The 24816-nt window shown below is 39.8% G+C and overlaps 1 protein-coding gene across 2 annotated transcripts in view; it reads left to right on the plus strand.

The window, feature by feature from the left end:
• Positions 1-122: 122 nt before the first annotated feature.
• PARP8 (poly(ADP-ribose) polymerase family member 8) overlaps positions 123-24816 on the plus strand; it is a 132734-nt gene continuing 108040 nt past the window's right edge. For both annotated transcript variants that reach the window (XM_015653428.1, XM_015653429.1), the window contains exons 1-2: positions 123-508; positions 1239-1293. In XM_015653428.1, the coding sequence (XP_015508914.1) occupies positions 418-508; positions 1239-1293 (146 nt within the window). In that variant the 5' untranslated portion in view covers positions 123-417. The remainder of the gene's footprint in view (positions 509-1238; positions 1294-24816) is intronic.

A 24816-nucleotide genomic window follows, 5' to 3' on the forward strand; every position in this document is an offset into this window, starting at 1 on the left:
TTTTTTTTTTTTTTTTCCCCCTTTTTTTTTCTTTTTTTCTTTTTCTCTCGCCTCCAAAAAAAGACCAAACCAGCCAACCAACCCCAAAAAACCCAGAGGGCGTGGGGGGGGTGGGGGGTGGGGGGATCCCAAGTCGCCGCCGCCACCCTCCGCTGGATCCATTGTGAGGAAATTGCCATTCGCCGGCAGCGGCGGCACATCTGGGCGGGCGCATCTGGCAAACAACATCGGCTCCCGCCGCCTGCCTCCAACGTCCTCCAACCGGCCGAACGGATCTCACCGGGCCGCTGGAGAGGCTCCTGCCCGTCAGCCCCGGGCTCATTCTTTCGGGCTGAATCTTAAAAATACCCTGGCAGCGCGGGGGGTGGGGTGGGGTGGAAATAAAGGCTGCTATTTTTTTCCCCTGGGCTTTATTTCATGGGGATGTGTTCAAGACAAGAGAGGATTCAGAAGGATATTGACGTTGTGATCCAAAAGTGCAAGGCGGAGAAGGACTGCCTGTTTGCAGGTGAGTTTGTCCCCGGGCGCCAGGTTGGCGGCGCGGAGGCTCCCGTCGCCGTCGCCGCTGCCGCGCCCGCCCCGGACCGCGCTCCCGCCGTGCCCGTGCCCTTCGCCGCCGTTCCCGGCCGCGGGGCCACTCTCAGACCCTGTCTTCCTCTTCTCCTTCCGAGGGCATATGAGGGCAGAGGAGATGAGGCGCCGGCCGGGAAAGGGGCGGAATCCCGAGGCGGGGAGCGTAGCGATGGCCACACGCAGCACCGGGAGCGCTGGGTGCGAGCCCGAGCCCGGCGCAGCCCGCGGCCGAGCGCAGCTCGGGGGGTTTTCTCTAAGCGGCTGTTCCCGGGCGTCCGCGCCCTGCCGCCTTCGGCGCCTGCCCTGATCCCCGGCCCCAGGCCGGTGGCACATCCAGCCGCAAACGGGGCCCGGGCCGCGCCAAGAGCCCCTGCCGCCCTCCCCTGGGGATTCGCGGCGCCCCGGCGGTGCCGGTCGCGGTGAGCCGTCGCAGGAGCCCGGCTGTCGGCTGCCTGTTGCCGTGTGTGACAATGGAATTCCCTGCCGTTGCCATAGCACCGGGCACTTGTTGCGAGGGGCTGGGGGGAGATGCTGCATTTCCTCTGGTTCACCCCGACTCCCCCTCCACCGCCTCCGTGTCGGGAGCTGAACGCTGCTCCGTAAAACCTCGGCTACTTCAGCCAAAATTAAGACAAGTTGTAATAAAGCAGCTCTTTGTCTTTCAGATTTCAGGTACTCAGACTCCACCTTTACCTTCACCTATATTGGAGGCTCCAAAAGGTACTTTTTATACAGTAATGACTTCATTTCCTGGTGGCAGTGAAATGCAGTGGTTCAATAACGTGGCAGGTTTTTTGTTTACTAATCTTTTGCAAGAAGGATGATTAAATCATTGGCCTTCGTGCAAATGTAAACTGAGGAAGAGGTGTGGAGAGAGGTGATGAGAAAGGTGATCCTAGCTGTCAGAGGCTCGTTCCTCAAAGTCTTGCTCTGAAGCTTGTCTTTGTTTCTTTTCTCAATTTATGTAAAAATGTAGGATTCCTGCCGTATGTAAACCTAACAGTAACATTGTAAATGCATCAATGTATGGTGTGAACTTAATTCATGTTAAAAGACTGGGAAAAGTTAAGATTGTAATGACAAATAGGCCAAATTTCACATCAGCAGCTTACTTCGATGCATGAGAGCCATATTTGGTCTCATGGCAGATGCAAGGCTGTCTGCAGTTGACCAAATTAAATTCCTGGGACTTTAAATGAAACGTCAGTATAACTTAGAAGGCTAAGAAAATGTTGTATTGCATTTTTAAATATTATTTTTAAGTGGATCCAAGCTTGTGGTTATAAATTGGATTGTACCTGTACACATTCTCAAAATATATTTCAGCATTTGTTGTGCTTGTCAGTTTTCAAAACAAAATATATGTAGAAACTTGAACACATTCTTCTGTTTTCCCTGAATGTTAGTTATTATTTACTTAATAAGGTGCTAAAAGTAAATGGTGAGTTGGTCTCTTTTAGCTAGATTTTTAAAATTTGATTTAGCAAGAAGTTTTGCATTTATTTTTTGGTCCCTTTTTTTTAATAATTCAGTTTCTCTGGTATCTTTGTCAGTTATTTTTCTTTCTGGGATACATCATGTTAAAGTACTGCATTCTTCTGTATTCTTTGGAAGTGAACCTTCAGTGGAGGCAGCACTCCCACAGCCATCAGTGCTCTCTCTGTGCATACTTTGGGATCTGGCTGTAGGACCAGACTCACAGATGGTCCCCAGGCTCCAGGATTGTTCAGAAAAATGTTTTCCCACCTCACTACCCTACCACTTCCTATTAAAGGAAAGGATAACTTCTGTCATATTCAGAGAAGTAGAATATTTCACCCGGATATGAAAAAATCAGTAATTTTTTCAGGCGGCTCATAGTGTACTTTCGCCTTCAGTATTTTAATATAACTTCTGTTTTGTTGTGGTTTTAAGACAGTTTCAAAAGGACTGATACTGAAACACAGGCCTCACTTGTCATAAGCACCTTAGCATAGGTATGAATTCACGAAACCTTAAAGGTGTGACTGCTGCGTAATCACTGTAACTGTGTAACTGCAATCACTTTTGCAAGCAGGGCCTAGCCCTGGTGGGCTAAGGTGGTAAGAAGGGAAAGTCATTTCACTGTTGTGAAAGGCCAGAAAAATGCAAAGTCATAACTTTTGTTTTAATAGAAAGCAGAAGAATGTAATCAATAAAGCACAGTTATGGCAAAGCATGGTACCAGTTAGATAAATGTGATGCATATGATAGAACTATCTACCATGTTTGCAACCCTAAGATAATGAAACCACAAGTTATGTAAGATCCCAGCCCCTAAAACTGTACCTTTTAGATAAGCAGACAAACAAGGGTGGATGCTAGAATTGTAAAGATATAAAAGCCTGTGTAAAATGATCCACAGTCAGACATGCATATGGAGGTGCTAACCCCTGCATGTTCTCTTGGTGTCAATAAAGGTGTCGTTTTCTTTACAGTACCTGCTGTGGAGTAGATTCCTTTGAATCAATACAGTAAAAACTATTTAACAGAGACACTATTTATCATTTAAATAAAATGATTGAATATGAAAGTTACATTGAGCTGTTCTCTAAACCAAATATCAAAGCAAGAAAACTGGAAGTTAAACTTGTCTATTGTTTCCATTTTCTGAGCTGCATAAAGTAAAAACCCGAATGGCAAACAAACTGGTTTATCTGTGTTGAAACAAAGTGTTGGCACTTGCTCAGTGAGAAATGGAAAGTGTTCCCCAGCCTTGAATTTTAACAGGAGTCAGCATTTGTTTAAGAAATTGATGACTGAAAATCAGTCTCAGGACCTTAATGATTCATTGAGAAATGAAATTGAGAAAGTCGTAATGCTTGCAGGAATTGGTGGAAGTGGGTTGTTACTTAGAGCACACTCAAATTCCACTTTCCTTTTCACATTTTAAGAACATTTAAAAAATGTCCTTTTAGAGAAGTGTTTTGTGTTCTCTGTGTTCCCTCCTTGTTTGTATTGTGATTTAGGAAGTTGTTCAGCGGTACTCTTAGTGTACAGTGTTGTACTGAGTGGCAGGCTTACAGCAGTAAGCTCTCATACATAAAAAGTGTGTAAAATGAAAGCTATTCAACAAGACTTCAGCTTCTTACATCAGAGGTGTGTGAGTGGTTTCTTCTTAGCGGAGGTTGTCCTGGAGCAGCAGCTATATGCAATACGTGCAGCAGTCAGGCAAGTCTCCAGTATTGGGTCAACAGCAGTGATTTATACATGGGAACAGTTTAGGAGAGCACAAGGTCATCCAAGGAGCTTCTTTTTTGGCCTTTGGGTATGAGTTTTTTCTTGCTGACTGCTACAGCTGTGCACTTCCTGAGTGGTAAAACCATTTTTTGATTGTTGCACTCAGGAGTTGTCCTGAAATGATACAGACTGTTTTATCTCATGGTCATGGACTCATCAGCCAGCAGGCCTTGTTCAGTTGCTTCAGATACTCAGCCCAATGACTTTTGTTTTTTCAGTCCACAGCAGCACAAATATTAGAGTGATAGGCAAAGAACTGGATGTTCACTGAATGGGTGTTCAAACCAAGAAAAGGTTTGAATGAATAGGAGTATAAGTGGTATGTAAGGAAAATTACAGGACTTGAGTACTCATTATTAGCCATGCTTGGAATCAGAATTTTTCATACTTTGTTTCCTTTAAATGTTTTTTTTAGGTCAGTGTGTAATATGGCCTTGATTTAACCATAGTGGTTACATGGAAAAGCAGAAACCCTTGAAAGAAAGCAGTCTGTTTTAGAAGCAAGATTCTTTGGCAAATGACAGTACTAGCAAGTTTATGTCTGTTTATCAGTGATCTTAATTTATAAACCCAGAGCTTGATACACAGTACATCGGGGTAAGCCCATGGAAGACACTGTACTGTGTTATTAGAGTGTACACTGCATTATTTCAGTTATTATGAGGACCTAAGGTTTGTGGTTTTTTCTTCAAACTGCTAAGTTTATCTGTGTGATATTTTTTTCCTTGGGACAAGCTTCTCAGACTTTATCTGATTTTTCTCTTGTTGCTTGGATTGATTGCACAGCCTCCTTCTGCACTTTTGAAATATTAAGGTAGTGCATGAGCATGCTGCAGATCCATCCAAATAGATAAGCCTGATACAGAGGACATTTATTATTGCTTATGTGGAGTTAACTTGCAATCCCATAGTAAATTAGTAGTAGTTCAGACAATCCTTTTAGATTGTACTTCTTAATGCATTGTGTTCACGCTTCCAGATTATTAGATCTATTTGTCACTGCAGAGATGTGACCTGTTTTGGGAAGGTTGTAATTAGCAATTTATCAGTAAAAGCACATCTTTGTGCATAATGTGTGCACTAAATAGAGGACAGATTATTTATCAATTTTATAGATTTTTATTTCATTGTCAGAAAGGCATAAGTAGGTTGATTTCTTACAAAAAGAGGGGTTCAGTCAGGTGCTGTGACTGTGCAAGATTTACTCTCCTTTAACTATATATAGAAGAAAATTTAAAAATTGCCTTATTTTTTATTTTATTTCTGCAGGATCTAAAACATATCAAATTGTGAACATGTTCTCCATTTTAAAAGAATCTCTAGTTTCCTCTTTCTGTCCCTGTATGAAACACTGTTCCTCCAGAAACCATGCAGACTGAACAGATCTGCTGATCTGTCATCTTTCAGATAAAAATGCGTGCTGCCCTGAAGTTGTTTTCACTTTATATGTAATTTGACATGCTTTACATAGAAGCAGTGCTTGGTTGAAAAAATATATTTTCTCTTTAGTATTTTTCTCACCCTGCTTTTTTTTTTCCCTGAGGCTAAACAAGGACATCATATCAGTCCTGGAATACTTCATTCAAATATGTTCTTGACTCTCACTGGCAGAGAAGGACAATAAGGCAAGCACAACAATGACAATTAATATCGTCATCTTTATGACGATAAGGTTGTGCATGAGAACTAATAATGAGATCTAATACTGCAGCGTATTGCAAATAAACTAGATAACACCTGAACATACAGATTAATTTTGCCAGCAAAGTTCTTATCTCCTTTTCATGCAGTGGACTTATATTCTGCCTTCTGTACTTCACCACAATGATTGTAGCAGTGGCAGTTCTGAAAAAGCAAGGAAATTTTGGTCTGAAGTGTTTGTTTATTTTTGCTTATAATAATGACAGTTTGTTATGTTACATGGTATTCATTTGAATATTTGTCTTTTTGTGTTTTATTCAGGAGGTTATTTTAGTATCAGGAGCTCTCATCTAAAATGATGAGTTAATTTCCACTTCGTTGTAGTAGTGAAGCATTTCACAGATAAGGATCTGTGCCACAGAAAGAGTGACTAAATTGCTTGTAACTTTATAGCTAGAGATGAAATTACTATCTGAAGTTCTAGCACATTATGTCCATGAGGTGTTTAAACCACTTGACAATAAATAGGTACAGATAACCTGTTTCTCCCTTTTTATAGTATGCTCTGTTGCTGCTTTGGTGGATTTATAAAACTGCTTACATGAGAGATTCCATTTGGTGGAGAATTTTGAAATTCTGATGTAACTCTGCTAATACTGAAGTCTTTGGTATACAAGTTGTAAAGAAAAATGTATTTGGGATAAATGATATGTGTTCTAATATTGATGTTCAATTTATGTAAAATATAGGAAGAAAGAGAGAACTGAAAAACAGTTTTTAAGCTAAAGCATATAATTGTATTAATCAGAAAATAGCAAAATGAAACACATTTGTTTGGTTGGTTTTCTTTATTTCCAAAATAAGGTAGTTTAAGACCAGCATATTTTAGATTGGTCTCAGCTCCTCTGTCAGGTTCATTTCATGGCAGTGTGCTCACTGGCTGTGCTAGGATTAGAAGGGGAAGGTTGGACTGTTCCTTTTGGAAACAGTGGTAGCTTGCATAAGGTGAAAGTGTTCATGAAAGTATGATTTACGAAAGTGAGAACTTGATTTTAATGGAATCCATTGCCCTGAATGGATTTAGTTTAGATGTAATCGGTTTTATGCAGAGCCTAGGAAGGACTGGTGCAAGCACAGTTCATCTCCTGTTGCTGATGGCTGCGTGTAACTTTGTGTTCAGGTTATTAAGTAGGTAATTGAGTTCCTCAAATCTACTCTTACAGTAGAGGAGGGGTGAAAACAAGGTACAACTGTCTATTGCTGTTTCAAAATACCTGGAAATTTCTTCATCTTTCAGTTTTAAATTTCCTATCAAATATGGCTTAACATTTTTTGCTGTTACTATGCCATTTATTACACTGTTTGCATTGCACTGTTTTGAGAGAGAAGTCTGTGATATGAAATGGGAATTTAGTTTAGCTATAACATGGCAAGAATAATTTTTTCATTAAAGAATCTGTCAATAAGGTGATGTTGAATACGGCCTTGGGTACTTAAAAAAAACAAGTTTTGGGTCAGATGTTACTAAAAATTCAGTTTTAAAATCTCTTTAAGAAAAACTGTTTCCATTGTATGAGCTTCTGTTAATGTACCGTCATTCTAACTTTATACTATGTCTGATATTGTCTGTGTGTAGTATGTACAGGAAACCTATCCATACCTTCCTATAGATAGTTTTTTGGTAAATACTGCAAGAAATTCAGTAAATGTGACTTAAGAAATTACTCATCCTAGAAAGAAATCTGGTAGAACACAATAGTGAAAGTGAATCATTAAGTGCAATGTTAAAGAGTTATGAAAAGCAAAATCACTACCACCATTCTGCTCATGGTGTTACTGAGCTTGCCTTATTTTGCTGGGTTTGTCTGACAGCTCCTTCTTGCCTTGCTGTTAAAAAGTCTGTCTGAAATTAACTCTGTCCCCATCATTGCATCACGTGAAACAACATATACTTAAGGGAGAGCATGGTTTTATGGAGATCCTGTACAGGTCTGGTGAAGCAAGCTGCTGTCCTCTTTTAGCTGTCTGCAGTACCAATACTGAGAACAATTACTTAAAATTGTGAACTTCTTCCTTGCAGTGAGAAAGATGTGGTTTTAGGCATTTAAATTAATGATCTAGTTTTCAGAAGTGTCAAACTGCCACACCACATAGCAGTCTTGGTATTAACACGGGTTGTTTACCATTTTTTAAAAGCATCACAATTTTTATTGCAGGTGTTTTTGCCATACAGGTGTATGTACTGTTTTTTGAATGGTTTCCCAGCACAGAGTTGGGAAGCGTGTTTGAATGTCTTTGCAGAAAACAATTTCAGTAACTTTTTTTTCTGCTTTCATCACATATTTTAACATATTAGTACCTAAAAATAAACCTGTAGTCTGTCACTGTTTAAAGTGTTAATGTAGTAAGACATTTGAAATTTGAAAGCAGAGTTCACTCTGCCAAATTTAATTTAGATCATTTTTCTCTATGTTGGGACTAATGCCATTTCTGCCTTTTCATGTTAATCTCTACTAATTTCCCATATATTTCATAGATCAGAAATAAAGAGCTGAAGATACCCATTGGCATGTTTTTTTCCATGGATTTCTTACTGTGTAGAATGTGAATTCTCATTTGAGTCAGAGTTTAACCATTCCTGAGTCAAAGTTTCAGCACCTAGAGTGAAAGTAAATTTAAGCTTGCTGGGAGAGTTCACTTAAAATTAAATATAAGAAAGGAATTAAATGTGAGAAAATCTAAAAAAACGTCAACGTATAATTCTGCTTTGGCATTAACTAAATCCTACGGAAGAGGACAATTTATGTCCTCCTTGCTGCAGAAGGGTGAAGATTATTCCATTTTACATGGAATATGCCTTGTCTGAGGAAAAGGAGCTCCTTTTTAACAATATAAAATTAATTGACTCATAAGGATAAACTACTGTCCCATGTAGCAGTAGATAGAAAATCTTACTGAAAGAAGACAGCCCAAACAAGGTACAGAAGAAACATCTCCGTTCCCTGAGAGCCTTCTGCATGCTCACACAAGACAGCATCCATCCCACTTCTATGGCAGGAAGAGCAAGAAGGAGCCTTGAGTAAGGAATGGGGGCAATTGCTTCTTTTACAAGTCAGAGTTCTCCTAGGAGTTCCACATCAGAAATTATATTCCCCTATTGCCAGGGTATCCAGGTAAGCCATGATACTGCACTTGCTCATGCAAGGCAGCAGGCAGAAAACAGCCTTGGCCCAGTGGTAGTGGAGCCTGCTTTTCTGTAGCCTGCTTAAAGGCAGCAGATCTGTGTGAACCTTCCTTGTCTTCCCCTGACTGTGACAGAAGATGGTGGCATATCCTGGCAATTGGGATGGAACTGAGTTGTTCCAAGGGAGAGCTCTGTAATGCTCAGTGGGAGCCTGTCTGGAGCCAGAAATTAAGGGCAAAGAGGAAGAAACTAGCTAACCCTTCAGATGTTTCCTTCCAGCCTCAAGGCATTGATCAGAAATAAAAAGGGCAACTGGATAATGACATGTACTGTTTGCCAAAACAGAGTGCAAAAAATGGTCACATACCGTTTGTAGAAAGTAGGGTGTAATTAAAGGATAAATTCCTTTCAGATTGTGTAGCATTCTGCATTTCATCTTGTGCAGGTTGCTATCTTCAAATCTTGTTGCTTTATATAAGTGTTCCATTTTAAGTTTATAGAGAAGAATTTTTCACATTAAAAGCCAAGCTAGAAGACAGGATTACTTTGCACCATTGAGCTGTCATGTTTCTACCCAAAAAGGTGTAAGGTGTTTGTGACAGACACTGGTTGCTTTCAGCTAGAAAAAATAGGCTATGGATTAGACACAGTATTTCAGGCCATTAGCTTTTCGGCAGATTACATATTTTATATGTGTGTGTGTTTGTGTGTGTGTGTGTGTCTGTAATCACTCATTCTTGCTTGCTCTTCTTCCTTAATGCTGAAAAAGTCATCTTGGATAAGGAGTTCTCACCCCAGAATACTCACACATACAGTAAAATAAAATAATTAGGATGTTCTGTCAGTCTGGAGTTGATAAATGTGTTGAAACCAGGATGCATCTCATTGTAATAAAAGCACCTGTTGATAGTCAACTTCTTTATCTGATTTACAGCTCTGAGTCTAGGGTAGCTGATGTGATGAGGCTCACTTGTGTGCACAGTGATACTGCTGATTATTAGATTTCATGCTGACTACTCACAGTGAATGATAGTGAGTGATTTGAGTGATTTTTTCACCTGAGTGGGGGAAATTCTGAAGACCTGAGTTCTGTTTTCTGTCATCTTTGCAGATGTTTTCTCATTTTTGAGTACTTTTGTGGATGGTTGGAGAGCTGCAGTCTGTCCATGGAAAAAAAACTGTTCCATGCATGCTTAGCAGGTTGCTGGTGTTGCTGAGGGCACAGACAGATGGCCAGTTGTCAAACTCGTGGTCCTCCTCTGTCTTTTTAGCCTCTGCATCTGAAAAACTGGTTGTCACAGAGTCATCTTTTAAGAATGTAATCTGCTGGGCCACATGAAAATCCTCTTTACTTGTCATTCAGTTAGAATCAGTATCAATTCTTAAGCTGAGTCTGAAAATGGTTCAAGATGATTTTGTAGCTATAACCAATTACTTGAAAGAGAAATGATGATTTCTGCTCAAGGACTATTCAGTGAAAAAAGACTAAACGGATCATGTTGATTTTGTCCATATTTAAATTGTGTGAAATATGACATTTCAACATAAATATTTGCAAAACAGTGGAAACATAGGAAAAAAAGTTTTACAGTATGTCAGACCAAAAAAATGTGACCTTCAGGTATTAAAAACTTACGGAAAATATACTTGGTTTATACCTTAGTGCAGCAGTTACAGACACTATCAATAGCCTTCCTTTACAGACAGGGACTTACATAGTTTGCTGTTTTAGTGCAGTTCTATGACTATTAAATGAACTCTTTCATACATGGTTGTAGCTGTAGAAGAGTTACAACTGAAAACTGGACATAATAATTCTATTATTTTCAGAAAGTATAATGTTAAAGAATTATTTTGCTGTGAAGATTTTTAAGTATTCTGTAGAACAAGGCTTGTTAGACTTGGTATAAAATTTCAATACTAGGATTTTGCAGGTTTGTGCTGAAGAATGACTTCTGTTTATCAGTGGGTGTCAAGGGCAGTGAAATTGGATATGTTTAAGTGGCATCAGGAGGAACATAACCTTTGCCTTTGGTATACAGACTGGCTTTCTACATGTTCTCTGTGCCAGATTTAGCTGTTGATAAAATTTCTACAAAAAACTTCAGTGTTGATTAAAGCATTAAGTAAAATTACATGGGTGATAGCACCTAGAAGTTCAGTTTTTGTTAAACTTTTTTGCTATGTAATCTAAGGACATTTAGAATTCTGTGTTTTAGCTGTTGCATTTTATTTGTTCATTTTGGTATTCTAGTTTTAAATTATGAGTTGTGAGTGATTCTAATGCTTCTTTGGTTTTACCTAGATATGGTGAATTAGAAGAATTGCATTCTGCCTGTAAATCACAGATGGGGAGGAAACAAGTACAGGGAGACCCCAGGCTCCTTTTGTACCTGAATTTGTATCTTAATCATAAGCATTTACTTGTTATGGATTGTCCTTCTTGTGATGAATAATTGCTTATTATGCTGTTTCTATGTTTAAACATCAATGATTAGATATAAAAAAATAGTACTTAATTTTCTTATTAAAAAAATTGCTTTTATATTACATATAAAAAAATATGCCTTATTTAAGGCATGAGGAAACACATTCATCCTGCAGTTCAGCAGAAAACTGACCTTTGCCAAGGACAGCAAACACAAAGAGATGTGCAGGTAAAAACCTTTTGTGTCTAGCACTGTCTGGCTTCAAGGCAAACATGGATGTGTGGAAGATGCTGGCCTCCCAGTGGGCTCCTAAGGATTAGGCATTTGCTGTCCACAAAGAGAATGGGAGTTGTAGTTAAATGAGTTAGGATAAAAATTACAAAAGCTATTGGTTTTATGGAGGACATAAATCAGTCACCATTTGGGGTCAATAAAAGCTGGCTACAGTCTTATTTCACCTATTAAAAAGGCATAATCAGCCAGCAAGACAGTGAGTCAAGTCTTTGACTGGAAGACCACTGTGAAGGGTGGCCTGTCTTGTGTGGCATGGCAATTTCCAAAGCCCATTTCCAGCATATCTCAGTGTATGTAAGTTGCAAAACTTTTGACATAAGTACTGAGCAGATCATCATAAATTGCTGGTATTAATGAGCATTTTTGTCCTTGTGGCTGCTTACAGCATATTCCTATCTTTATTTTGTCCCAAGTTAACTTCTCTGTTGTACTTTTTGTGATGTAACATTATTACCATATTGTCAGCTAATTTAAATTGACAAATTGCCATGGAATTTGGTAAAGTCATGCCAGCTTACAGCATTGCGGACCTGTCTATAATTATATTCATCTTGTTAAGGAAGTTTAAATAGAGCAAAGCTAAATATAAATGTTATCTACTTTGACTTCTAATGGAAAAGTTTAGTATATGCACGATGAGCTACATACCAAAATGAAATTACACATTGTTTATGTTTGCTTTTTAGGTGACAAATAAGGACATGTTTCATCCAGGCTAATAAAGTGAGATGCAAAGTATAGTTTTTAGGAATAGTTTGTACTGAAGTGGGGAGGACCAAAATGGTGCAGAGATGCCTGAAAGAATAGGGATTTGAGATGTTCTCTTACAGAGAAACAGGTTTTCTCAGCAGTGTGGCATTTGAGTCTCAGGTTTGTATGGGGTCAACTTGTAGGCAAAGGCCAAGACACTGCGATGCTCTCTTTTTTTGTTTCCAGTGCTAAGCTGAACTTGGCAAAGCACTGACCAGTTTGTGATGGTGGTGGTCTCACAGGACACCACAGGGTAAGGAAGAACTTATCCTGCAGAAAATACACCTCTGTGCTCCTCCTTGGTCAATAATGATGACTTCAGTCTGCAGAAGGTAGAGAAAATTTGACACCAACTCTGGTTAATTTCATTTTGTCTGTGCCACTGGGGAGCATAGTCTCCTTGCAATTGTCTTCCTATTTCTTCCCAACTTGTCATTTTCCACCTCCTTTCTTACAGCCTTTGTTTTCCAGAGGTGCTGTGCATACTGATTTATTCTGACAAAAACTGCTGGTTGTCGTGTTCATATTGTTGGAGCAGACAGACATGAAACAGCTGGCACTATGCAAGTGTGCCATGAAGGTTAACAGCATGAAGCAGCTGCAGACCAAGCATCTCCCAGTTTTTTCAGCTTAGATACAGATTCTGAAACACTTGTTTGAGTTATTTTGTAGTTTTACCAGAATAATGTATGCATGTGTTCATTGCTGTGTGGCTAGGGAAAAAAAGCCCAAAAATCACTGCTGAAGAAATTGCAGCTGCTGCCTGAGTTATTTGCTGGTTTAGGTTTAAAAGTCCTTTTAAGCTGGGGTGTTTTTGTGATTTCTGTTGTACCTAAGTAAGTCTAAACAGAGATGTTCAGAAGTGGTGTGTGATCTTTAACTGCAGATGCTGCACAAGTTTAAGAGTGAATTTTAGCTTGAACCAGTAGAACTTGTATGCTTTTAGCATTATAGAAAGTGCAAAATAGAGTGCCAAAGCACGTAAACCCAATGTTGCCTACACAGTTTCCCGTTCTTCATATTACAGGCTCCTTACTCTTTTACAACCAAACTCCGTGGACCTTTGTGAGTCTCTCTCCAGTAACTATTTTTAAATTCCGTTCCCCTAAATAAAGGAAATCTGATATTTCTATTAGTAATGATGTATGGTTCATTAGGTACATGGTGCTCTTAATTGTCACTTTGAACACTGGGGGTGTTCAGTACCCACTTTTGCAATCATGACAATGTTCTTTTCATGTATTTGGTCAGTAATAGGACTGCTTGATAGTGACTTCGTAGTGTTAGAGCTTTTCATTGGTAATTCTGCTGTGATTTATAATAGTCACATATGAATATAATAGCATAAGTCACAGATTAATTACTTGTCCTGTTAGTGGAGTCCTGATGGTGAAGTTTCACTGGTGCAAACTGGACACCTGGGACATCTTGGGTATATCTGTGATATTTTTAAGGGTCAGGCTTGAAAACCAGGTTTGCCTGTTGTGCAGATCACGATCCTCAAAGGCAGAGGGTGGGTGAGGTGTGCACACAGGACCTGTAGTGCTCAGGAAATGTGCTGGGGAAGTGTACCAGTAAGTACAGCTGGAGGGGTGAGCTGTGGACTGTGCCCTGCACAGCCATGTGAAACTCTGGTACGTACACCCTCCCCAAAGGCTGCTCTGTCACACCTGGGATAGTGCACTGGAATCCACCTGCAGTGATTGTCTTTTTCAGTGCTTTCAGAGCAGGACAGAGAGCTGCCTCAGGTGAGCTCTGCCTTCCGTGGGACAGAGCTTGACAGTCTGCCACGGGAACCTGTGCTTCCAAAAGGCTGCTCTCCTCCACTCTCAGGGTGAGTGGGACTTAGAGACTAGACAGCAAAACCCTGCAGGGCAGTTTGGTGGGAGTCAGGTCAAGTAAAATAAACAATTAACTTCTAAGAAATAGTATTTAGACTGGGGGAAACCTTTTGTTGCCAGCAAAAAGCTTGCCAGGCGAATAGAAGGAATTCTGTAAATTCAGTATCAGTGAAATCTGGGAAGAGAGGAGTTGAAGAAAGATCACAGACATTTTTTGTTACCTCTGCTTCCCAGAGGTCTTGGAGTCCTTCAGGTTAAGCATAAAATATTTGCTACTGAAGAGGAACTACACAGAAAGTATCTCTTTGGCGTTGCTGATTTTATGCAATAATTTAGCATGAACCAACCTGCAGTATATCCAGCCACTCCAGATCATACCCAGTGTGCACACACACGTTGATTTTTGACAAGCGGTGCCAGCCTTCTCGTTGGCATTCTGTCCTTTCTCAGAGGATTATAGATCTGAATGCATCTGAGCTCTTCATAATAAGTTAGTTTTCCCCTTTAATTTTTTTTTCTGCTTCATATCTGTGTGTGTTTTTAAAATACACATGCAAATAAGTTACAGTTACGCCCTTCATTTCCCTGTTAAGTTTGTCACAGTGACCCTGAGGCTGGCAGAGGTTCTGCAGCACTCTTTGGGGTGTTGCTGATGTGTGACTGAGGGTGGGAGATCTTTGTCACAGCAAGAGGTTCACTGTTTCCTTTTTGTTGCTGTTGCATGAAGGACTACAGAAGCTAAATCAGGAGGAAGTAGGTCAAAAAAAGACTACAAGGTCGATAATCAGCTGTTACATCAGTTTAAGGTGCAAATCTGCCTGTGTGGGGGAAGGCATCTGTGTTAAAGAGATTGTGTTACACAGAAAAGACAGAGTAAGATGTACATTCCTCTAAAATTAATACATGTTAAAAGATAATAGGGACACTGAAAATATCTGTTTTCTCATTGTTTATGTTTTATTTGAGTTGTTTGTAATCTATTTTTAATGGCAGTAATGAATTCTGGCAAGAGGTTGAAGCCGGATGTGCTGTGTGCTACAGTAGCATTACTTCCTTAAGAGACACAATGCCAGGTTTTGTCTTATTTTAATTTGAAGGGTTGCGTATGACTAATAGCACACTTTATTCAAAATTTCTAACTAAAATTCAAAAAGTAATAATTTATGCATCTGACTGATGTGTATTCAAGGCTCAGATAGATAAAACAGTCGGGCTGTTCTACCCCTAATAGCCTCAAGTTCCTTGTTGGGTGCAGCCCATAGCTCTGCAGTGGCACATTGTGCCAGTGATTGGGACATTAGCTGCTAGTGACTGAGTGAGAATCCTTTACAGCTCCCAGACTTCAGTGATTTCAATGTCTAATGATTGCAATATGCTCATGATTAACTGCGTAATATGCTGTACTGGAAAAAATGCTTGGTTGGTGAGGTGAAGGCTGAGTGGGCTGGGGTGATGTTGGGACTTTCCTGCCTAGATTGTTTCAATTTCGAAGTCAATTGGTCAGAACTGCTGAGGTTTTTATTATTGTACTTGATAAGTTTCAGGAGATTATCACAGAAACATTTTCATTCTGCTGCTGATCTGTATGTTGACTGAAACAGAATATATAAAAGGTTTTTTCATTTAGCCTGATCCTCTCCACCTCTGGACTATGCAAACAGATGAGATGACATAAGCCTAACTAAAGAGAAAGTCACAGTTTAGTTTCTTTTATATGGTCATTTTTTTACCTTTACTATTCCATTTTTTTCAGTTGAAGTTTATTGGAATAATTGAGGCAAATATTTAACTTTTGATCAAATTTAATTTTTAAATAATCCCATTTATATTTCAAATTGCTTTGATTATTTCTGTAGCTGCAGTCATCTGGATAAAGTTGAAGCAATGATACTGGCTTTATTTACACTCCTAATCCAGTGTATCTGCTTGGCTGTCTAGCTAACTAGCACCCCCCTGTCCAGCTCCTTATGTTTAAGTGTTATATACATTTATTTACAGAGGCTCAAGGTACTCTCTGATTCCTTAATATAATTTTCATTAAGACTGACCATGTCACAGAGTCAAGGTCATCAATGGCATTTTGAGAAATTCAGTTTGCATTATTTCATAAACAGCTGCTTCACAGTTATGTTTAGTAAAGTAGCAAAGGAGCCTGCAGAGGTGTCTTACAAAACAGCATGGTAGAAACATTCATATTTTAAAATTAAATTTAGAGCTTTATTTTCCACTAACAGTGAAGACGGATGAACATGCCAAGCAAGTGCCAGTGTACTAGTAGGAAGGCAGTGGGACATTTCAGCCAGAGAAGCAAACATTTGTTGGTCTTTTGAATGATTTGCAAAATAACTCTGGAACTTACTCAGTTCTTACAACACCTATCTCATAAGGTATTTTGGCCTTCCTCTGGTTTCCTGTACACTGGAGCTGACATGGGGACCCAGCTGTGGGTGGGACTGTCAGGGTGCTGAGGGGAGGCTTTGCAAAATGTCTTGAGGTGTCCAATAGGAAAAGCTGCCAGGCTTATGTCAGGACTTGCATTCCCAGGGAGTTCAGGTACTTGGCTCCTGTCTGGAGTCATACAGCATTAGGTATCTATGCCCTTTTTGTCTCAAAATATGTCTAAGTGTTTTGTTCCAGTGGTTCCCCTCCATCCAGTGGTGTATGATCCTGTTCTGTTCCCAGGGTGGAGGTGTCAGGGTGCCCAACTCTGAGACAGCACAATCCAGCCCCACAATTATGCTACACCAGCATGAAAATAGAGCCTAAAATTTCTTAAAAATTATGCATGATCAGGTCCTTTCTCATTTTTTACCTTTTGCCTTTTCTACACTTTGGTTTCAGGTTCCCTAAATCCTTTGTAAAGAAATTTTGGGTGTGACTAATAGTGTAGGACTGCTTGAATGAATGCTTTGGAGCAGCAATATAGGTGCTTGGTGGAGATAGCTCATTAGGAATGGAGATGCCAAAGACTTTTTAATGAGCATTCAATCTTTTGTCTCAGGTCATCTAAAAAATTCTTTTGGTGAAGTGAAAATCAACTGAGTCAGTCGACATATATGTTCCTGTATTTTTCAATGGCATTTTGCTCTAAATCCATCTTTTAATACAGAGCAGTTGTGAGATTGGTGCTCTACTGTGGTGTTTTGAGTGAAATGACAGTGCATGTCCACCATACTCTCTCTGTGTGAGAGTCAGGTGCCACTGAATTGTGGCATCAGGCCTTTACATCTAAGATACATTTCACACATCACAGAATTTCCTGGATTGAAAGGGACTATCCACAAGGGTCATCAAGTCCAGCTCATAAATGAATGGCCCATATGGAGACTGAACCCACAACCTTAGTGTATTTAATTTAAAGAAAAATAATAGTTGATTTTTTCCCCTCATGCCAGTGAAGTCTACGCATTGTGATCTCCAAGTCTATATATCTCATTCTACAACTTCACCTCAGACTGCCTTGGTACAGTGTGGTTTATAACCTGTTTCTGCTCTTGTGTGTTCTCCTTCTCTGATGGTATGTTTTAAAAAGATTAGAGATAATGGAGAAGAAGGGCTGGATGAGATTTCACAGCTGGGTATTGCACTGATGACATAATGTAGTTTATGAACTCAAGCATCTATACTGTGTATGAATGCATACAGTTGCAGTCATGTTTAAAGTGGTGTCTGATGGAATGGGGAAAAGTGATGTACTGATGCATCAGCATGAACATCTGTGGATCTCATCTGTGGAAGTGCAGTTCTAACAATTTTAAAACAATATGATTATGCAAGTCTTGTCCTAATGTAGCTTTGGTGAATGCATCATGACTCAGTGAATGCTGTTGTCTCATTCCATTACGAAATCTACAGATGAGAAGGTTTGGTGACATCAGAGGGTGTCCCTGGCTTTACTGTAGTGCTTTGGGATGTTTCATTTGGGATCGTTCATTGCCTCATGTCCAGACTCAGACTGGAAATCTGACTTGGGAGCATAGCTCAGACTGGATGCAGAGAAGCAGTGCTCAGGTGGGTGTGCTGGAGCTGCCTTACCTGTTGGGAGCCAGGGATGGGTGCACAGAAGGGGATGGTCAGAAGACAGCACTGGAGAAACTGAGGGAAATGAAGATGGCTGGGTATTAGTAGAAAGGGCAGAGGCAGCGACAAGGAGACAAATGTGATTTGGAAGGGGAAGTGGAAAGGTAGGTGTCAGAGCTTGAGTCAGAGAGAAGATGAGCATGTGAAGAAAGATGGTGTCTCAGGGAAAAAGAAAAGTAACACTTGAGAAAAAAGGAAAGGAATGTGTTATATAATAAGGAAATGTAGCATTCCATACTGAAATAATTAAAATAGGGTAGGAATAAAGGGAAGAATAAACTTTGATGCTTTAGGGAGAAAATGGATTACACAACAATAAAATAAAGTAAAAATCAGAATCTGTAAGTGCATATGTATTCAGTGCTGCTGTGTAGGATAAGACAGGTTTTATCAGTATGTATTATGGACAGAAGTCTGTATGGACAGATAACTGGAACATCATCTTTTCTTACCAATAAATTCTTGATGAAAGGCTTGAGGTCTCCAGGTCTGGCAAGTAAGTATATTTTTTTTTTTCATGTGGATAAAAGGATAGTCTTCATTAGTCTCATTCTTAGAAATAATTGGCCCATTTTAGTTTTTCAAAAAAGAAAGCTAAATCTGTTGGAGGAAGTGCCCCCCAAACATTACAGTCTGATAAAATCGTAAGATATTTGTAATGGTGGCCATGATCAGATTCAAAATTGTATGTAAATTAATTTGTGTCCCTATAGCTTGTAAGTGTGATTGCAAACTGTAATATAATCACTAGATATAACTCCTGGCTGAACTAACATTTTAATTTCAGGCAAACAAATTAAAATTGCATTAATTATACTAAACCATTTGGGTGTATATAGCGTAGGTTTCTTATTAAAATACTTTCTTGTCTGCAGTCTGAAAACAAAATACTTGCATATCTGCACGCATAAAGTTGAAGCATTTTTAATGTTTGTAACATCTGTCAGTGGGATTTTAAATAAGGTTTGTAATCCAGATTCACATAAATTTACTCATATAACAGGTTACTGCAGGTAACGATCAGTTAAGGGCTCACAACGAGGCCTGCAGGGATGACAGAATTTTATATTTGTAATCCTCCAATTCTTTAGTATATAGCTCTAAAACCTATACAGTGTTAGCTACAGCTTTCCCATTTTGGTCAGACAAAACAATTCCTCTCTAGGCCTGGGAATCAAGGACACCTTACTGTCTCAGGCCCCAAGAAATGTAAACAAAAGTGAGTTAGGGGGGAGCACACTTGGAGTAAATTACTTCATTATCTGAAGCTGTAATTGGAAAACTAACCCCCAGCATGCAAATGGCCCAAACTTATAAAAGTGTGAAAATATTTGACCCATCATCCATTTTTGGGTTGTAGCCCTGGGGTGGGTTTTGTCTGCCCGAAATGTACCTGAAGGCCCTTCAATAAATATAACTGCTATTTATTCTCTTAATTTTGTCTGGCCTTTGTTTTTAGGTAGTCCCAAAAAGGCATCAGCAGTAGTACATGGGGACTGTGGTGAGCCACAGTGGGGTGTGGGTCTGTTGTTGCTCCTGTTACATGCATTTTAAAAGCAGCTGTTCCCAGTATTCCAAACATAACACCTGAAACAAGACTGGTTATCATTGCAAAATATGTTAATCTTAATGGTTTTCAAAGTTCCTTCAAAGCTGGAGATGCATGGTTCTTCTGGGACCTGCATGAGTTAAAATGGAGAAGGGAGATAAGAAAAGCACATCTGGATGTATTTGAAGTTTTAGATAAACAATTGCTGCTATATGAAGTGCCACTACATGAAATCCAACTTCACAGCATGTACTGCTAGGAACATCCTCCTTTTGCTGTCCTTGTGAATCCCACGGAGCAGCTCAGTCCCACATGGCACTGCCAGTCACTTGCTGACCCCAGCCAGAGTCACTTGGGGTTGACTGTGCTGGCTGTCCCCTCTCCTAGACTCTTGCCAATCCCCACTTACTTGATGCTGTATAGGCTCTGTGCAGCAATACCTGGAAGAGCTCTGTGTTGCCAACACTGGTTGTCATAGAACATGGAATGGTTTGGGTTGGAATGGACCTTAAACAGCATCTTGTTCCAAGATGGGCTGGGACACTTCCCTCTGCACCAGATTGCTCAAAACCACACCCAACCTGGTGCTGAACTACCAGGGATGGGGCATCCACCACTGCTCTAGGCAACCTGTGCCAGTGCCTCACCACCCTCACAGTGAAGAACTTCTTCCCAATACCTAATCTAAACCTACTATCTTTTAGTTTGAAGCCATTCTCCCTTGTCCTGTTCCTATCTGCCCATGTAAAAAATCATTCTGTCTTTTTTATAGGCCCCCTCCAGGTACTGGAAGGCTACAGTGGGGTCTCCCCAGAGCCTTCTCTTCTCCATGCAGGTCTGTCAACTCCCTCAGCCTGTACTCAGGAGAGGTGCTCCTAGCCCTTTGATGATTTTTGTGGCCCTCTCTGGACCCACCCCAACAGGTCCACATCTTTCTTATGCAAATGGTTCTTCAACATCTTTCCAAGGCCTCCCTTTTGATACTTTTCTGTCTCCTTGTTGCAGTCTCATTCAACCCTAAGTGAAAGAGTTGGACTGGTCTCTTGTGGTCACATAGCCAAAACACAGCATTGTACAAGCTATTGTGAAGAAAATGAACTTGAACCCAGCAAAAATCTGTACAGTACTTTCTCATGTACAATTCAAGGAACAGGTCACACATAAACTAATAGGATATGTGTCAGTCTGCTCTGACACTGGCATTTATGGGAGTTTTTCTCCCTCCAGGAAGAAGGAAATAAGTTGGTAATTATTCACAGCTCAGCAAGTCCCTTTCTGCCCTCGCTAACAATATGTGAATTGTGAACAATTTCCTTTGAAATCAATAAAGTTTGAAGGAATTATAACAAAGCAAAAAGAACAAACTTCTTTCATCTTCCGTGCTTTCTTTCCCACATCTTAGACTGCAGATCAAGGATTCACAATTGGAACTGTTGTCACCTATATATTTTTTACACAAAATCCTAAAAAAGTTTTTATGTGCAGTTGAAGAATGTTAAACAACTACTTGTATCTGTTCACAAGATTGCTTTAATTTCCATCCCTCATGTTTCATATCAGTGTAGCCACTAAATCTGCATGAAATTAAAGTGGTGAAATGAGACACCAGGTGCACTTCTCTGGGTTCAGTGAAGTTGAGTCAGGTCAGGACAGCATTGTGCATTTTATTCTTCAGAGGATTTATTCATGTGACCAAGAGCTATTTTTCTTTACTGATTCACTTTAAATTAAATGTTAGATCACTTCTGTTCAATAGACATAGGAAAGAATATGTCTGAGGGAGAATATAATTTAATTCAGATCTTCTTTCTTACTTCAAAAGACTTCTGGTAGCAATGGCAACCCAGAGATACATAGTACACCCACAAGAAGGATGATTGACATTTTTATGTCATGTATTTAATCCATCAGTGCTGAGACACTTCAGAATAAAAATATATGGTCCCATTATCTGTTTATGTTTCCTAAAGAAAAGAAGAATGCCTGATATGCATCTGTAGAGCTTCGACAGGCTGTAGGTTAGAGACAGCATCTGTGTGCTCTCTGAAGGTAGTGTTGGGAGTATCAACCCCCTGGCTCCTGTTCTTTGAGGAGTTTCCTGTTTTCTACAGGAGGAGTAAGATGTATGTAGAAGGCTACTGCCAGTGCTTTTTTTTTTAACTGCATCCCTTCCAAATTGTTAAAAATCTGCTGCTGAAACTGTGTGATCAGTGAGGTCTGTAGGTAGTCACATTTGTGGGCAGAGCTGCAGCTCTGCGTTCCAGCTGTGCAGAATGCTGTATCTGAAGGGGAGGGAGGGTGAAATGGTCATGCTCTTAGTCTGCTCTTTGCTTACATAGGAGTCCCAGATGAATATTTTCTGTACCAAATCAGAGACACCTAACCTTGCTCCCATTTAACCGTAAGTGCTCAAATTCTGCTGGGAATGTGGCCTCTGTCTGTCTGTAGGTAGATACATGTTGCCAAGTCTTTGGGTTTATAAAATATCTGTAGATATTTGGCTACTCTTCCTGCAGAAGCTGAGGCTCTTCCTTACAAAGGAGTTCTCAGTATTGAATACTTCTCCTTTCATGAAAACTGTTTCTACTGCCACGTTTTCTGCATAGAAGGCATTTTGTGTTGTTAATGTTGTTTTGGATGGAAATAGAAAATTGTGTTAGAAATACTTTGACAGGAACAGATTACTGTATATCCTAGAGATGCTCAAAATGTGAATTCAGATGATCTTCCTTAAAGAAGTGAAATGTTGCCAAGTTATTATTTTGTCCTTGTCTTTCATAAAGAAGTCTACCTGGTCACCCGTGGTGGTTTTGAAATGAACCATTGTCTCACCTTTGACCCAGCAGTGTCTGACATGTCTCCCTAGCTAGATCAGGATCTTTTAGAGAAACAGTTGCTTGGCCATGCACTTTAATTCAGAGGGGGCATTTTAGAAACAGGTCAGATACAGTACTGTCTTCAGCTCTGACTGCTGTGAGTCCTCTTCCAAAAGCAAAGTGGTGGGGGGTGGCAGTGAGAAAATGGTAAACCAGGACAGTGAGTTGGATTCCAGGACACAAGGAAAGCCACAGGGCTGTTGTTACCTCTGCTTGGTACTGCACAGGCAGTAGGAGATGGTGTTTGGGTCATGTAATAGTAGCTTCTGCTTTGAGTTTTGTAGATGCTGCCACTCTTTTCTTTATTTCCTGTGTTCCCTGGGAATGGCCACTCTGTTGTTACCCTTCCACATTTAGAACCAGCTAGTTTACAGGTCATGGAGCACTTGCTGATGCCTCAGACTCTGCACTGCTGATTAACATTGGTTTCCAGACCTTCATCACTAGGGAATTTTTATGCTTTAAAAAGTAGCTGTCAAGTGAGAAGTAAAGAAAGCAGCTAGAAGCAACTAGAAGCAACTAGAAGGTAAGTTCAACATGGGTTTCTTGTCTCAGTTTTGCTTAATTTAGCCCATATTATACACAGGGGCTGACTGGTTTGTTTTCTTTGCTGGTGTGAACATCCTGTGGCCTTGAATCAGGGTCAGGCTCTTTGCTGATGTATAAACCACCTTCCAAGAGTCCAGGCTAATCTCAAAACTTGGGGCTTGCTGACCTGCTGGAAAAGTCTTATTTCAGCCTGTCTTTGGCGTGGCAATTCTGTGCATGTATCCTTCCCCTCAGTCTCCCAGAGATCACAGAATACAACATTGGAGCCTGGACTCTTTGTGCTGTTTGCAAATTATTTATTTCCAGACTTAAAACCTTTTCCAGAGAAATCAGAAAAGCCATTTTGTGTTCAAGTAACCATGCTCATTACTTACTAGCTCTTAATTACTGTGTTGGCTATTTTTTTCTTCCTGCCAAATTAGTAGTTGTTATTTATCTACTTTTAGTGGAAGGAGCATGGTTCAGTATGCTATGAGAGTGAAAAGCAGCTATTAGACATAAAAATAGAGACAGTTCATAAAGGCAGAACAGAATTCTCATGTTTTATGCACATGTATTAATTCACAATACTGCAGACAGCATTTTCAGTTGTCACTTGTGCCATCTCCTGTCTTTCTTTACAATTTTTGCCATGATTTCAGTTTTTTGTCCATTTTTTTTTATTTGTAAAACTACAGGCTTAAGATGCCCAATGCAGATACTCTTTCTTCCCCACGCCATCTCTCTTGCATGTTGCTTCTGCTGTCTTGTCCTTCTTTGGATTTCATGTGCCTGCGTGGAACCTGTAAATTTGGAGAGGGGGTACTCCTAATAGTGTGCAGTGCTCATTTCCTCTAGCTGCAATAACTGCCTTCCCACACAGCAAACCCCACACAGAATCACAAAGGTCCTGTGTCTGTGGGCTGAAAGGAAGGCTAAAACACTTGTTGGGGAAGATGATACCTCTGCTTAGCAGTTTTGAGGAAGGAAACTATCAGTTTCAAAGGCAAGACCTGATAGTGTGTTGCCAGAATATTAGTGTGATGAGCACAGAAGGTGTGTAGTTGTTTGGATGGTGACTTCACAACTGAGATTTGGCAGAAAGATTAGTATGTTCTAAGCAGTAGAGTTCCTGTTTTGTAGTGTATGGTACTCAACTATATTGGTAAAATATTATTTCTCTTTTTTTGGTGCCTCTCAGCTGTCATATTCTTAATCTTTGTGTGATCACAGAACAAATGGTCAGAAATGGTGAGTTCAGTTTGTTGCAGAAGATATTTGTTGTATAAAAAGCATGACTAGAGTATTTCTGAGTAGTTCTGATGGCCAGAAAATAGTGTTTTAACTATCAATTAGTACCTCAATTTCACCAGTATTGCCCAGGAATAATTTGATTTTACTTCATATTAGTATTCTACAATTAATTAGTTTATTTGCTTTGTTAATACAAAACCATGACTGTAAAACCTTGTCACTGTTATGGTATCCGAGGTTGAGGAAGCAAGAGCAGTTGCAGCTTCAGCACCAGATGATCTCTTCTTCTCCAGATGAACTCTACTCTCCTGCTGTAGCTATTCTGAGAATTGTAAGGATGTCCATTTATCTGTCTAGCAAACATTATTGTATTTTCTTTTGTTTTTTCTTTTCCTTTTTATTTTTTTTTTCACTTTTTTTTTTTTCCTTTTGTTTTTGTCTTTCCTTGAGCAATATTTACTTTTTTTTTTCTTTGGGAATGTCTACAAACTGCATATTCAGTTGGTACTTTAAATCTCTGTGGATATGTATCTTATGACCTGACATTTCAGGGCTTAGC

Source organism: Parus major, chromosome Z (genome assembly GCF_001522545.3).
Source record: "Parus major isolate Abel chromosome Z, Parus_major1.1, whole genome shotgun sequence".
Lineage (NCBI taxonomy): Eukaryota > Metazoa > Chordata > Aves > Passeriformes > Paridae > Parus > Parus major.